The 12,090-nt window shown below is 37.4% G+C and overlaps 3 protein-coding genes across 5 annotated transcripts; 2 read left to right on the top strand and 1 right to left on the bottom strand.

Annotated features, from left to right (window-relative positions):
• The first annotated feature begins 902 nt into the window (after positions 1–902).
• LOC112185549 (cytochrome b561 domain-containing protein At2g30890) lies at positions 903–3,077 on the top strand. 2 transcript variants are annotated; one of them, XM_040513952.1, is made up of 5 exons: positions 903–1,340; positions 1,430–1,594; positions 2,087–2,235; positions 2,336–2,655; positions 2,779–3,077. In XM_040513952.1, the coding sequence occupies exons 1-4, from the start codon at positions 1,224–1,226 to the stop codon at positions 2,649–2,651; spliced, it is 747 nt and encodes a 248-aa protein (XP_040369886.1). In that variant the 5' UTR covers positions 903–1,223; the 3' UTR covers positions 2,652–2,655; positions 2,779–3,077. The 2 variants fall into 2 exon arrangements, with proteins under 2 accessions (XP_040369886.1, XP_024179577.1); XM_024323809.2 differs by having other exon boundaries at positions 904–1,340; positions 2,336–2,867.
• Positions 3,078–3,240: 163 nt separating this feature from the next.
• On the bottom strand, positions 3,241–4,891 carry LOC112185550. 2 transcript variants are annotated; one of them, XM_024323810.2, is made up of 4 exons: positions 4,585–4,891; positions 4,107–4,172; positions 3,681–3,755; positions 3,241–3,578 (listed from the first exon to the last, which is right to left on the bottom strand). In XM_024323810.2, exons 1-4 carry the CDS (start codon positions 4,793–4,795, stop codon positions 3,277–3,279), a joined length of 654 nt encoding a protein of 217 aa, XP_024179578.1. In that variant the 5' UTR covers positions 4,796–4,891; the 3' UTR covers positions 3,241–3,276. The 2 variants fall into 2 exon arrangements, with proteins under 2 accessions (XP_024179578.1, XP_024179579.1); XM_024323811.2 differs by lacking the exon at positions 4,107–4,172 and having other exon boundaries at positions 4,585–4,884.
• An 866-nt stretch (positions 4,892–5,757) lies between these two features.
• LOC112188133 (GDSL esterase/lipase At4g10955) lies at positions 5,758–8,120 on the top strand. Its single transcript, XM_024327180.2, has 2 exons — positions 5,758–6,092; positions 6,955–8,120. The coding sequence occupies exons 1-2, from the start codon at positions 5,905–5,907 to the stop codon at positions 7,970–7,972; spliced, it is 1,206 nt and encodes a 401-aa protein (XP_024182948.1). The 5' UTR covers positions 5,758–5,904; the 3' UTR covers positions 7,973–8,120.
• Positions 8,121–12,090: the final 3,970 nt, after the last annotated feature.

The following is a 12,090-nucleotide window of genomic DNA, read 5'->3' as shown; positions in this document are numbered from 1 at the left end:
CTAGTTTGGTGAATCCCAAGGATTAAGGTCCTCTTTTTTTATCAGGAAGAAAAATAAGAAATCTATAACAAACATGTAACAACAAGTAGAAGTTACAAATGGTGATGATGAAGTTCAAAGAATCAAATGCAGTAGTATTTGAAAACAGAGGACCATATATTCAGCTTTTCTATGTAGCAATCACGATTAGATTTCCCACAATAGAAAAGATGTCAAGAGCTACTCTGTCTTGGTCCACCTGTCTCATACTACACCATCATTCAGATGATCCACATCCCTCTAGTACTGAATACTGATCATTCTATTTAGTGTGTAAGTTTGTTCAAATGTTCATTAATTTCTTGATTAGGTCCTTTAAGTAGTGGATTGGGGTCTTTCAAGCACGCATTTAACGATTCGAGTTTAGGGTTTCGTGTAGTCCGAAACCCCATAATCTACACCCGAAATCCTAAACTAGTTTAAAAGGTTTTACAATCTAAATTAACTAACATTGTGGAGAAAACAAATTTGAATCTACAAATAAACATGTATCATACTTGATGCATGCTAAAAAACAATGTCTTATACTTCTAAGTGTAAGTGTGAATGGTTGTGTTTTTTCAATGGGTTGGTGAAATATGTTATACACTTATACGTTCAAGAATGGTATGGAGCGCAGGGGTTAGTGGGAAGCAGAAGATAATGTATACTAGTGAACCCACAATGTCAATTTTCTCTTTGAGCATTGAAAACCTGACATTCTTTTTGCTCTGAAATTCCACATTCTGTTCCATACACCCAAAAGGCCTGTCAAAGTAGCAGTGAACCCCACTAGGGTTGAAATATCAATTCATCCCAATTATCCTTCACTTTACTTTCTCACTACCTAGTCTTCTTACTTAGACCAGCTAGCTACCATCACCATCCATGCAATTCCTGTCTATTACATGAGAGAATCCCACTATACCTTCTTTAACCCAAAAAGAAACAGCATCTACCAATACTAATCTCAGAATTCTTCACCACCTTTCTTCAACTTTATTATCTTCCCATTTTGGCACCTCTATCTCAATATTTTTCAGTGGGGTAGCTAGTTTGTTTGTGGTTGAGCAGTGCTGACAATCCAAATGCTGGGAGGCACTAAGCCTTATAATGGTCTGTAACTGACATCCAAGCTTCACCAGCATAAGAAGTGCTTATTCCAGAAGTTGGGTTGTGTGCTTCATTTTCATAGAGAAAGCAGGATGAGGTTTCTGCACAACTTGGGTTTCTTCTGTATTCTTTTTCTTGTTTCACCACTTTTCACTTCATCCCAAGAACATGTGAAAGGTGTAAGCAATCACAAAGAACACATTCATAAGGTATGAATTAGCTTTTATGTTCTTATTATGCTTCCATTACAGTTCAAATGCTTCAGTGTTTACTCAGATTTTTGGTGATGATGTTGTAGCACATGAGTCGCAAACTATCATTCGAAATTAAGCTTCATGGGTTTCTGCTTTGGGCTTCAATGGGGTTCTTGACGCCGGTAGGACTACTGGCCATTAGAATGTCACACAGAGTGCAATGTAGAAGAAGACTCAGAATTCTATTCTATGTTCATGCTTTATCAGAGGCAAGTTCATCTATTTCCTGTTACATTAACCACTACATTTTGATAATTTTTGATTTCTTTCACTTGAAAAAGACACTGTTAATGAATAAAACGATGCTCCAGACTTTGTTTATTCGTTTTAGATACCCCACTGTTAGTCTTACTTCCAAACGTGGTGAAGCCAGATTAAAAGTGAAATGATTACTTATTAGTTAGTTGAAAACTAATTAAGTAATCAAAAGAATTTATATCCAAGGAGATTATCATTTATGCTTAGAGGCCAAGAGAAGACAATGATTATAAATTCCTGGTTCATTGAAAGTTCAATGCTTTCTGATCCTTTTTTTTGTTTTCTGGTTGTTTGAAACTTAGCAGATGGTATATCTGTGGAACATAATTATAGTGTTAGGTGCTTCATTTGCCCATATCTCAAATCACATCAAGTAAATTAGATGTCCTGGGTTTTGATTACCACATGACTTCAATGTAATTTGGGTACTTTATGTGCAACAGATACTCTCTCTACTTCTTTCAACAGCAGGAGCTGTAATGTCCTTCAGAAACTTCAACAACTCCTTCAACAATAGGCACCAAAGGATTGGGGTTGGCCTCTATGGTCTGATATGGCTACAAGCTCTAATTGGCATTGTAAGGCCACAAAGGTAAACCACCAGATGTCCACTTTGTCCTCATTTGAAGGTTACAGGGTTTACTGGGAATACAAAAGGTTAAATGGTTTTGATTTCCTTTAATCCTCTACAGGGGGTCCAAAGGAAGAAGCATGTGGTTTTTGGTGCATTGGATGCTTGGAACTGCAGTATCTCTGCTTGGGGTACTCAACATATACACAGGTTTAGTAGCCTACCAAGAGAAGACATCAAAAGGCATAAAGTTTTGGACCATAGTTTTCACAGCTGAAGTATGTTTCATTACCTTCTTCTACCTGTTCCAAGACAAATGGGTTTATATACATAAGCAAGGAGTGAGTTTGGGTAATGAATCCAAAGGGGCCACCACAGATCAAGTGGTTTTGCCAAGAGACAAGCAAAAGGAAGTTGCCCCGGCAGAGTCTTGTTAAGAAAGCAAGTACCAAATGACTTGTTTTAAGTAACATGGAATTTCTCCTTTTTCCTTTTTCATTATTTTTCTTATATACAGAATATATATATTTAGGACCTTTTTTTTTTTTTTTTTTTTTGCAATAGGAACTCGGTGATGGTGTCCATAGCAGGTGAAAATTGGGTGTTGGGATGAGGATCTCTTGAATAATAAGATGAATCGCTGATGTTTTCTAGCTTGCTAGTATTTGAAGTTTGCGATTTCATTAACCGCACAAACAATGCAGAAATTACCAAAGTTGAATTTAACTGTGTCAAGCTCATTAAGATACTTCAGACTATAAGTGATATAGAATCTCTGGCCAAAATGAAATAGTTTTGCTTTCATGCACAGCTCATTGCTGAAGCTAACCAAACTTAACAGAAACCAGATACAGTTACGTAAAGTACAATTTTAAGCTGCAATGCTGTAAGAGAGAACATCCTGAGCTCTTAGAAAGGGTGCATGAATGATACTAAAGTTATTATCAACAGGTCAAACCACCTTACTAGAAAGTAAAGCCACTGCAATTGGTAGACCAAATTAGTATAAAAGGGAAAGAGAGGAAATATATGAACTTATGAAGCACATACAGCATCTCCAAATTAATTAAGGAAACTCAGCTGTACATAGCCTGTTGCTATAGCAATTCCTAATATTACAAGAGGTGGAACAAGTACAAATGCTCCAATGGTGGCAAAGAAAGTTGAATCATTCCTCTGAGATACTTCATTTAAGTAAGCCTGTCTTCTGATGTTCCGCTTCTGTGAGATGGTTAAAACCTTGGGACTCACCTTTTTGAACTTTTTACCCAGTGGAATTGTGAAATCACTATCTCTATCCGCAAACAACTGTGCTAGTTGCTCACGGATCGTAAGTTTTTGGGAGCTAGCATCACTCTCATAACCTAGTAATTAATCAAATATGTAATTCTTAGCATTATGTTTCTTCAAATTTTCTGAGACACATATGACATACCTGTTTCAATTTATGGACAGAATTTGCATACCTCCGTCAACTGATGAGCTAGTTGAGGTAAGTTGCTCCAAAAGATCCAGACGTGTTTGAGCAGACGATGAAGATCCTGTAACAGCAGGCATATCAGATGTGTTTAGAATGAAGTCAGCATAATCTGAATTTAGTCTAAGCATCCTTGTATCTAAATTTCAGCTAATCAACTCCAGAACAGCATCTACTGATGGCAAGTGAACGAAGGTTGAGTTATCTAGTTATCTAAAGTTGAAACTATAGAAGTTGGTTAAAACTTAAAACACCTGTTAACGTTACAAAATCGAAGTACTAAATAGACTGTTAAATCACATTGCTATATAACAATGATCAGGTGAAGCTGTTTTGATTAAATTGGAGGCTTCTATGACTTTAATGTTAATTCAAAACCAGATAAAGCAAGTGTTCGAAGATGATGAGTACCGACCGTTGTATAGTACAGGCAGAGTATGCAGTTCCATGATGCTACCAAATCGAGAAAATATGAAACTTGCTGCACAAGGGTTGCTTCAAATGTTCAATTATGCTAACTAGTATGAGTTTAGTCCTAAGGGGTGCTTCAAATATTCAATTATGCTAATGAGTAATGTGTTTAGTCCTATGAGTTTAGCCATATATAAGGCCTCTTTCTATTAAGCCATGAAAGACAATCTAATTCAAAATTCCATCTCATCATAGGCAAATAAAACTTCATGGTTTGCAGGCAAACTTCCAGTTTATTAGTATTTAAAGAATCGCCATAGTCCTCAGTGCACTTGACATTATTGTAAAGCTGTAGAATCATACTTTGCTGAACTAGTTGTAAGAAACATACAGAGAATTCAGTCATCCTAAACAACAACATAATTCATTATATGCTACTCAAAGACGATAAGCGAACAATATTTCGTATTATATATACTGACCAGATGAAGAAGCAGAACGGTCTTCCTCTTTAATCCAACTCTCAGCTCCCTCAGACTGAGCAGCAGGTGTTCTGAAAGAAGATGGATAAGGGTAAGGCTTGAGAGGGGGTTTGCGCTTTGGGTTTAGAAATGAAGAAGGACTAGAAGAACAAGAAGGAGAAGAGAAAGAAGGGTTTGGGTATAGACAAGCAGCAGTTAGACTCAGGGCCATTGTTTTGTGTGACCTGTGAGTTTACAAGGTTCCTTTGCCATGCCATTTGAGGTCTATAATTCAGTTGGTCTCCAAAATTCTGTTGCATTACACCCACCTCAATTTATAAGGTATTGGGCTAAAAATTGGGAAAAACCTCCTCCACACAGATGTACCACAAGCTAAAGCACATTCACACATCCCTCCAAAATGGGAAAAAGCTCCTTCATTGCAAATAACATCCTCACATTCCATAGTAATTACTTCTTAAATTTTTGCAATTATTTCACTAAACCAGCCCAGAGTTTTCTTTTTTGGATCCTTCCTCCTAATAATTTGAACTTCGAGACTAAGGAAGCCAAATGAGCATTGCCTTTGACTTCGTTAACCACGGTGCCCCACCGCCCATAACATAATTCAACTTGCAAACCAATGCCAAAGCCTCAGGAAGGGACGTCCCACTAAATGACCAATATAGCCTTCATATATATTGTCCATTAAGAAATGCCTTGTATATTACCTCTTCTCTACTTGAAGAAATGAAGAAGGGGGAAATTGTACATCTATCATACCTTTGCATACATCAACGTAGAGAAGGAAACTTCGAGTTCATTTAAATTGTACAACTTGTACAAAAATAATGGTATACTTATTAACAATAAATTAATATCTTTATATTTGTGCGGTTACGAGTTCAAATATTTTTTTCTCGTTTCATAATTTTAGATCTATAGCCAAATTTTTCTTATGATCTAACAACAGAAAAGAAAAAAAAAATGTTTAGACGTACGTTTAAAGAGTAAAGACAGACATGGGGGCATTTGCTTCTAAAACGAAGAAAAAGAAATTGGCAAGGACCAAAATAAAAATAAAAAAAAATGGAAAGCATATTCCTTCCCTCAAGGGGTTTTTGCATTTGAACAGGGACGAAACGGTCACTTCACTTTGAACACCTGATCTGAGAAGAAATATGACCGTTGGGTGGAGGAGACCAACAAAAACCAGGCGTTTCGAATCACCATCATAAATTAAAGGCATCGAATCCAATACCAAATCAAAACCCTCCACACATCTCAAACCCAGAAACAAAAAAAACCATCCTTTTCCGCCTAAAACCCACATCCGAGACCATGCAAGGAGCCCCAAAACAAAGCGAAGCTCCAGAAGAAGAAACAGGCGGTGCCGCCGCAGTGTTAATGGAAAAGCGCGGTGTCGTTCAGGAAGTTGTGGAAGCGCAGCCTCATCCCTACTCTTTCCACGTCTCGGGTCCTCGGAAATTGTGTTCGCCCAATTGGAGAGACAATATCAGCTCCAGTTGGTAAGTACCCATTTCGGTTATTTGTGAGTTGGTATGGTTTTAGTGCTTGGTTCTTCGATTTGATGAGGTTTTGGATAGGTTGGATGATCTGGGAGACCAATTTGATATGAAAGTTTCGGTCTTTTACATTTCTGGAGTCTTGGGTTTTCTCAGTGTCTAGAAATTTCTTGAAAGATGTGAAATTGATGGTGTAAATTTGTGGCAGAGAGGGTGTGTTGGAAATTTAGATAAGAATGAATAGGTTTCAGGTTTAGTTTGTTGGTTTAGTTAGAGAAAGATGCTCACTTTGAAACAGGGTTTTGTGTTTTGATTAGAGCTTTGATAAATTAGGGAAATCCATCATGGATCTCAGATTCTCAGATCTATCAATCTAGGACTATTCATTTTATGTTTGCTGGGATTATTCATTTATGTTTGATCCATTACCCGATTATCAAGGTGCATGATTGTTTTGAATTTTTCCTTATTTGTGTGCTACTGGCTTTGTGGATTTCTGAGTTCATAACAGTTTACTAGTCTTTGTATGGAAAGTTAATAATGAGATAAGGTAATTTTACCAGTTTAGATTCCATATTGGGTATATATTTGGTAACTCTGTAATTGCCTAATTGGTATGTTTGACTACATTACTGGTTGTACACCCTAGTTTGATTGTGGTTATTTGGTATCGTTAACTTACATTTTTGGATTTAGAATTATCAAATCAAATGCTTGATCTCCTTATTGGAATATATTCCTTACTCCCAAGTTGGTGGATTTCATCTTAGGTAGTAAATATTGCCTTATCGCATGGCATGCCTTATGTATCCTTGCTTTTTGGTTATCAAGTTTTGTTGAATTGAGTGGTTTTTCTTTCGTGCAGGAAGGATGGGAATTACAAAAGAACTGTCATTGCATGCTTCATACAAGCAATCTACTTACTTGAACTTGATAGACAGGAGAACAGAGATGCAGACAATGCTCTTGCCCCAAAGTGGTGGATACCTTTTAAGTATAAACTAACACAAACTTTAATTGATGAAAGGGATGGATCCATTTTTGGTGCAATTCTGGAGTGGGATCGATCTGCAGCACTTGCGGATTTTGTAGTCATGAGACCCAGTGGGGCACCAAGAGCTGTTTTAGCACTTAGAGGAACATTACTCAAAGGCCCAACGATGCGAAGGGATATCGAAGATGACCTTCGTTTTCTTGCTTGGGAGAGCTTGAAGGGATCTATCAGGTTCAAAGTAGCTCTGGAGGCTCTGAAAACTGTTGCAGAAAGGTATGGAAGCAGTAATGTATGCATTGCAGGCCATTCTTTAGGAGCTGGTTTTGCTCTACAAGTGGGAAAGGCATTAGCTAAAGAAGGGATGTATGTAGAGACTCACTTATTCAATCCACCTTCAGTTTCTCTGGCAATGAGCTTCCGAAATATTGGAGAGAAAGCAGGATTTGCTTGGAAGAGATTTAAATCAATGCTTCCTATGAGTAGTGAAACTCAGGTCAATAATGAGGAGGACAAGGCTATTGGTTTTGGATTGAAGAACTGGTTATCTGGTTTAAAGGGTCCTCCTGGTGTAGGATTGGGAAAATGGGTTCCTCATCTTTATGTAAATAATAGTGACTACATCTGCTGCTCTTATACTGACCCTGATGGAATAGAAGGAAATAATGCCGGGAAGGAGAATGTGGGTCCAAGTTCAACAACTGGGCAAGTAGCAGCAAAGCTATTTGTGATGTCAAAGGGAAACCAGAAGTTTCTGGAAGCTCATGGATTAGAGCAATGGTGGTCTGATGATCTGGAACTTCAGCTGGCTCTCCATAACAGTAAGCTCATCAGTAGGCAGCTGAAATCCTTGTATAGCCTTCCAGCTCCTCAACCAGCACTTCCTAGATAACAAAGGCTGATGTTTTCGATTCATTCTTGGATGAATAAATAGCTCAATTTCGATTTGGTTCTTACATACTGTCATGGTGTTGTTCTTCTTCTTTGTCGTTACTTGATATTAGTTTATAATGGATTCTGCCTTTACTTGTGTTTGATAAGCAATAGAGTTATCTTTATAGTTACTTTTTCCTTTTGTTCCGTTCAGCCGTAAATTGGATGAAGACATCCGAGAATATAGTTAACTGATGCAGTGACTAATTGATTGATACTTTGACATCCGAGAATCGGGTTTTGCAGTTTTTTTTTTCCCTTAGCCCACCCCACCCTTACATATGTCAATGAGAATCGAACTCATGACCTTTGCAGTTCTTCTTCATATACTTTATGTAATACCTCGATCAATGTCACATAAACGTGAATGGTTCTGGCCGGGGGTTAGAATTCATGTTTAGAACGTGCCGTCCAGTTTTAAACCTCTACGAAATATGGAAATATAGATATGAAATTCTCCCTCCAGACCTCATACATTTAAATGAATTCGTATGTTATTCAGAGGTTGCGTGTGGTACTTCCTTTATTCAAATTCATAAAATTAAATGAGGGTTGGAGAACCTCAAAATTAATTTCGAAGTGCTTGCTGGCCCCAAGATTTTATATTCTTAATTTCATCAATTAATACAGACAACAGTAATTACTAATCATGACGTCTCCCAAATTTCAGGATCGTATTTGAAGGTACTTGCTGCACCAAACTTCTTATGACGCCATTCATGGCAATAATCTTCAGCATTGCCATCATGACTGGGGATTTTGGAACTGCTTGCTACATTACCCAACGTCTTATGGCTTTCAGAGTGGTCTTTACTCTTTAGACTCGTGAATACTCTTTGCTGGGCAATCACGATTTGGATGGGCAAGGATGTTGAGTTTACCGTGATAAGAGATTTCAATCGATGTGATGACATCAAGTGGGATGTTTCCCCATGGTGCTCCGTCTATCCTCATGCTCATAGCCTCTGCTGCGCCATAGCGCCCTCAGTAAACTCAAATCGAATTCCCCGTACCTAATAGAAGGGCAGAAAACACAATTCATCATCTTCTTGTTATGGATATGCAAGAGAACAAATCAAAGTTTTTCTTTGGTGGTCGACTTTAATTGCAAAAGCACCCTGAAATAAACTAGATGTAATATATTAATGCCAGCAACTAGCTATTACATGATTTACATCTAGTACTGGGTTTTTATTCGGTAGCACATTGTTTCCAGCTTCTTGTTAAAATTAACAATTTGGGTAGACATCTTAGCTAAGGAAATGCACGTACGTACATATACTAAAACAAACCATGCATGCACAATCGAATTAAGCATGCTCAACTTGAAAGACAGTACCGTACAACAAGCTAGCTCAGAATTCTAAAGAAAAAGAAAGAAAGAAAGAAGCAAGTCAAGCAACCTAAACGTAAATTGAAGATGATGTATGACCTGATCAAGGCGAATCCACTTTTTCCTTTTCGTTTGAGAAAGGAAGTTATCTTTGGAACCAATAATTTCAAGGCGTGCATCATCTATATATAAAAGATGGGGTCAGGCCCTCTGTTTATTCAATTTCAACCAACATGCAGAATTTGTAGTCAATGTGTGAACGAATAATGAAGGTGATTGTTGGTTTTGTATCAATGAATTGAAAATATGCTTCCACAATATATAAGTAATTACAGCAATAATTTATACAATAATATATGGATTACAATACTCAATATGTATCTGAGATAAAGGAATTGTAATTGCAAGAGAAACTGACTTGTGATTCGATAGAGGCTTGCAGATTGGCAATGTCCTTTAGACAGAATTTCACCCTACTCAGTGCTTGTAGTTCGTTAGGCTTCTGTCCACCAGGATACAACTATCGATAATCCAAGAGCCTAGCACCAGACCTTGGATTCTAGCGAACGTACTAAGTGTTTTTCTCTATGAAGGAAAGGAAGGAAAAATAAATCTGTGTTTTTTGGAGAGGAAGACCTGGTGGGTTTATATAATGTTTGAGACACCACTTCAGTTTAAATTGAAGAGGTAAGTTGCCTTTCAATAACCTCTTTAGTTCAAATTCAAAAGGTAAGTTGATCAGACTTGTACTTTTGAATTCAACCGTTCAAAAACTGAATTCTATTCCACCACCGTTTGGAAATCTCATTGAGGAAGATCCAAGTGAGGTGAAAATCCCCTTGAGATGGATCCGAGTGAGGAAGACAATCTTAGAGAGGTAATATCCCCTTGAGATGGATCCGAGTGAGGAAGAAAATCTTAGAGAGATCTCTTTGAGACAAATCTAATCCTCCTCAATAGAAACCGATTTCTATTCAAACTCTAACAGTCCCCCACATTTGAATAGAAAGATGAATATAAGGAGCTATGGCAGAATTGTACTAATGATGAAACATTTCGAGAGAAATTTGGAATTGATACGCATCAGGAGAGGTGTCTTTTGGACTTGAACCTACCTTAGTGAATACTTATCGGACGTACTTGGTGACACAGTGGATATAAAATCTTGAACTGTTCACCGTTGTAGTAGGCCAAGACAACAAGCATCACACGTATCACTTCCGACACTTTTCAGTTCATACGTTTGTGTTCATTTTGGTCCTGAACAAATCCCGGATTCATGAGAGCTTTAGAGAACTTAGCCATGTAATTCTCATAAATGCGACCCCACATTTACTCTCGTATAGGTGACACCTAATTTATGAATATCCTGCTATATTCCTCTTGAAATGTAAGAGATTAGTGTCATTAAGAATATTGAATTCAACCTTTCACTTCGTCACAGGTAACACACTTTTCCCATCTTAGGAATGAGTTATGTTGTGTGTTCAAAGTTTTGAATCTTACTCAACTAGTTTGCCTATTGAACCTAGACCATGAGATCTCCAATCAACTAGGTTAGGTTTCCGCCAAGTTTGATTCATTGAATTGGCTTTAAACCCATTCCCCTCGATGTATACTTTACTTGCTCTCTAGGTATACCTTTTGTAAGAGGATCTGCAATATTCTCTTTTGATTTAACATAGTCAATGGAAATAGTTCCATTTTTGAGAATTTCCTTGATTGTATTATGCCTACGTCTTATGTGCCTCGATTTCCCATTATATATATGGCTTTTTGCTCTAGCTATTGCTGACATGCAGTCACAATGTATGCAAATAGCTGTAAAAGGCTTAGGCCACAATGGAATGTCATCTAAGAAATTGCGAAGCCATTCTGCTTCTTCTCCAGCTTTATCTAAGGCTATAAATTCAGATTCCATTGTTGATCGCGCTATAGACGTTTGCTTTGATGATTTCCAAGATACTGCTGCACCTCCAAGAGTGAAGACATATCCACTTGTGGATTTAGATTCATTGCAATCTGAAATCCAATTAGCATCGGTATAGCCTTCCAGTACAGGAGGGTATCTTGTATAGTGCAATCCATAATCAATGGTATACTTTAAGTACCTTAGTACTCTTATTAAAGCCTCCCAATGATCTTTTCCAGGATTGTTGGTGTATCTACTAAGCCTACTTATGGAATAAGCTATATCCGGCCTAGTACTATTCATAATGTACATTAAACATCCGATTACCTGAGAGTACTCCAATTGTGATACACCTTCACCAACATTTTTCTTTAACTTGCTGTTGGCATCAAAAGGAGTTACGGCAGGATTGCTATCAATGTGACCAAATTTCTTGAGTACTTTTTCCACATAGTGGGATTGAGTTAAACCATATCCATTTGCACTCCTTTGAATGCGAATGCCAAGAATCACATCAGCTCTTCCCATATCTTTCATATCAAACTTAGAGTTCAACATTTTCTTTGTGGAGTTTATGACATCTAAGTTGGATCCGAAGATAAGCATGTCATCTACATATAAACATATAATGACACAAGAATTTTTTAAAATTCTTTATGTAAACACATTTGTCACATTCATTGATCTTAAAACCATGTGTGGTCATTGTGTGATCAAACTTTTCATGCCATTGTTTGGGAGCTTGTTTAAGTCCATACAAGGATTTAACAAGTCTACAAACCTTCTTTTCTTGACCTTTTACCACAAACCCTTCCGGTTGTTCCATATATAT

This window comes from Rosa chinensis, chromosome 2, assembly GCF_002994745.2.
Source record: "Rosa chinensis cultivar Old Blush chromosome 2, RchiOBHm-V2, whole genome shotgun sequence".
In the NCBI taxonomy this organism is placed as follows: Eukaryota; Viridiplantae; Streptophyta; class Magnoliopsida; order Rosales; family Rosaceae; genus Rosa; species Rosa chinensis.
Note: the sequence above shows the minus strand (reverse complement) of the source record. Positions and strands in the feature narration are given on the sequence as shown.

Excerpts from the sequence above, each read along its gene's own strand:
- LOC112185549 (XM_040513952.1), top strand. The coding sequence starts at position 1,224 with ATGAGGTTTCTGCACAACTTGGGTTTCTTCTGTATTCTTTTTCTTGTT. Across the intron at positions 1,341-1,429 it reads ACAAAGAACACATTCATAAG|CACATGAGTCGCAAACTATC; the intron begins GTATGAATTAGC and ends ATGATGTTGTAG. Across the intron at positions 1,595-2,086 it reads ATGTTCATGCTTTATCAGAG|ATACTCTCTCTACTTCTTTC; the intron begins GCAAGTTCATCT and ends TATGTGCAACAG.
- LOC112185550 (XM_024323810.2), bottom strand. The coding sequence starts at position 4,795 with ATGGCCCTGAGTCTAACTGCTGCTTGTCTATACCCAAACCCTTCTTTC. Across the intron at positions 4,173-4,584 it reads CCGTTCTGCTTCTTCATCTG|CAAGTTTCATATTTTCTCGA; the intron begins GTCAGTATATAT and ends ACCCTTGTGCAG. Across the intron at positions 3,756-4,106 it reads TCTGCCTGTACTATACAACG|GATCTTCATCGTCTGCTCAA; the intron begins GTCGGTACTCAT and ends CTGCTGTTACAG.
- LOC112188133 (XM_024327180.2), top strand. The coding sequence starts at position 5,905 with ATGCAAGGAGCCCCAAAACAAAGCGAAGCTCCAGAAGAAGAAACAGGC. Across the intron at positions 6,093-6,954 it reads GACAATATCAGCTCCAGTTG|GAAGGATGGGAATTACAAAA; the intron begins GTAAGTACCCAT and ends TCTTTCGTGCAG.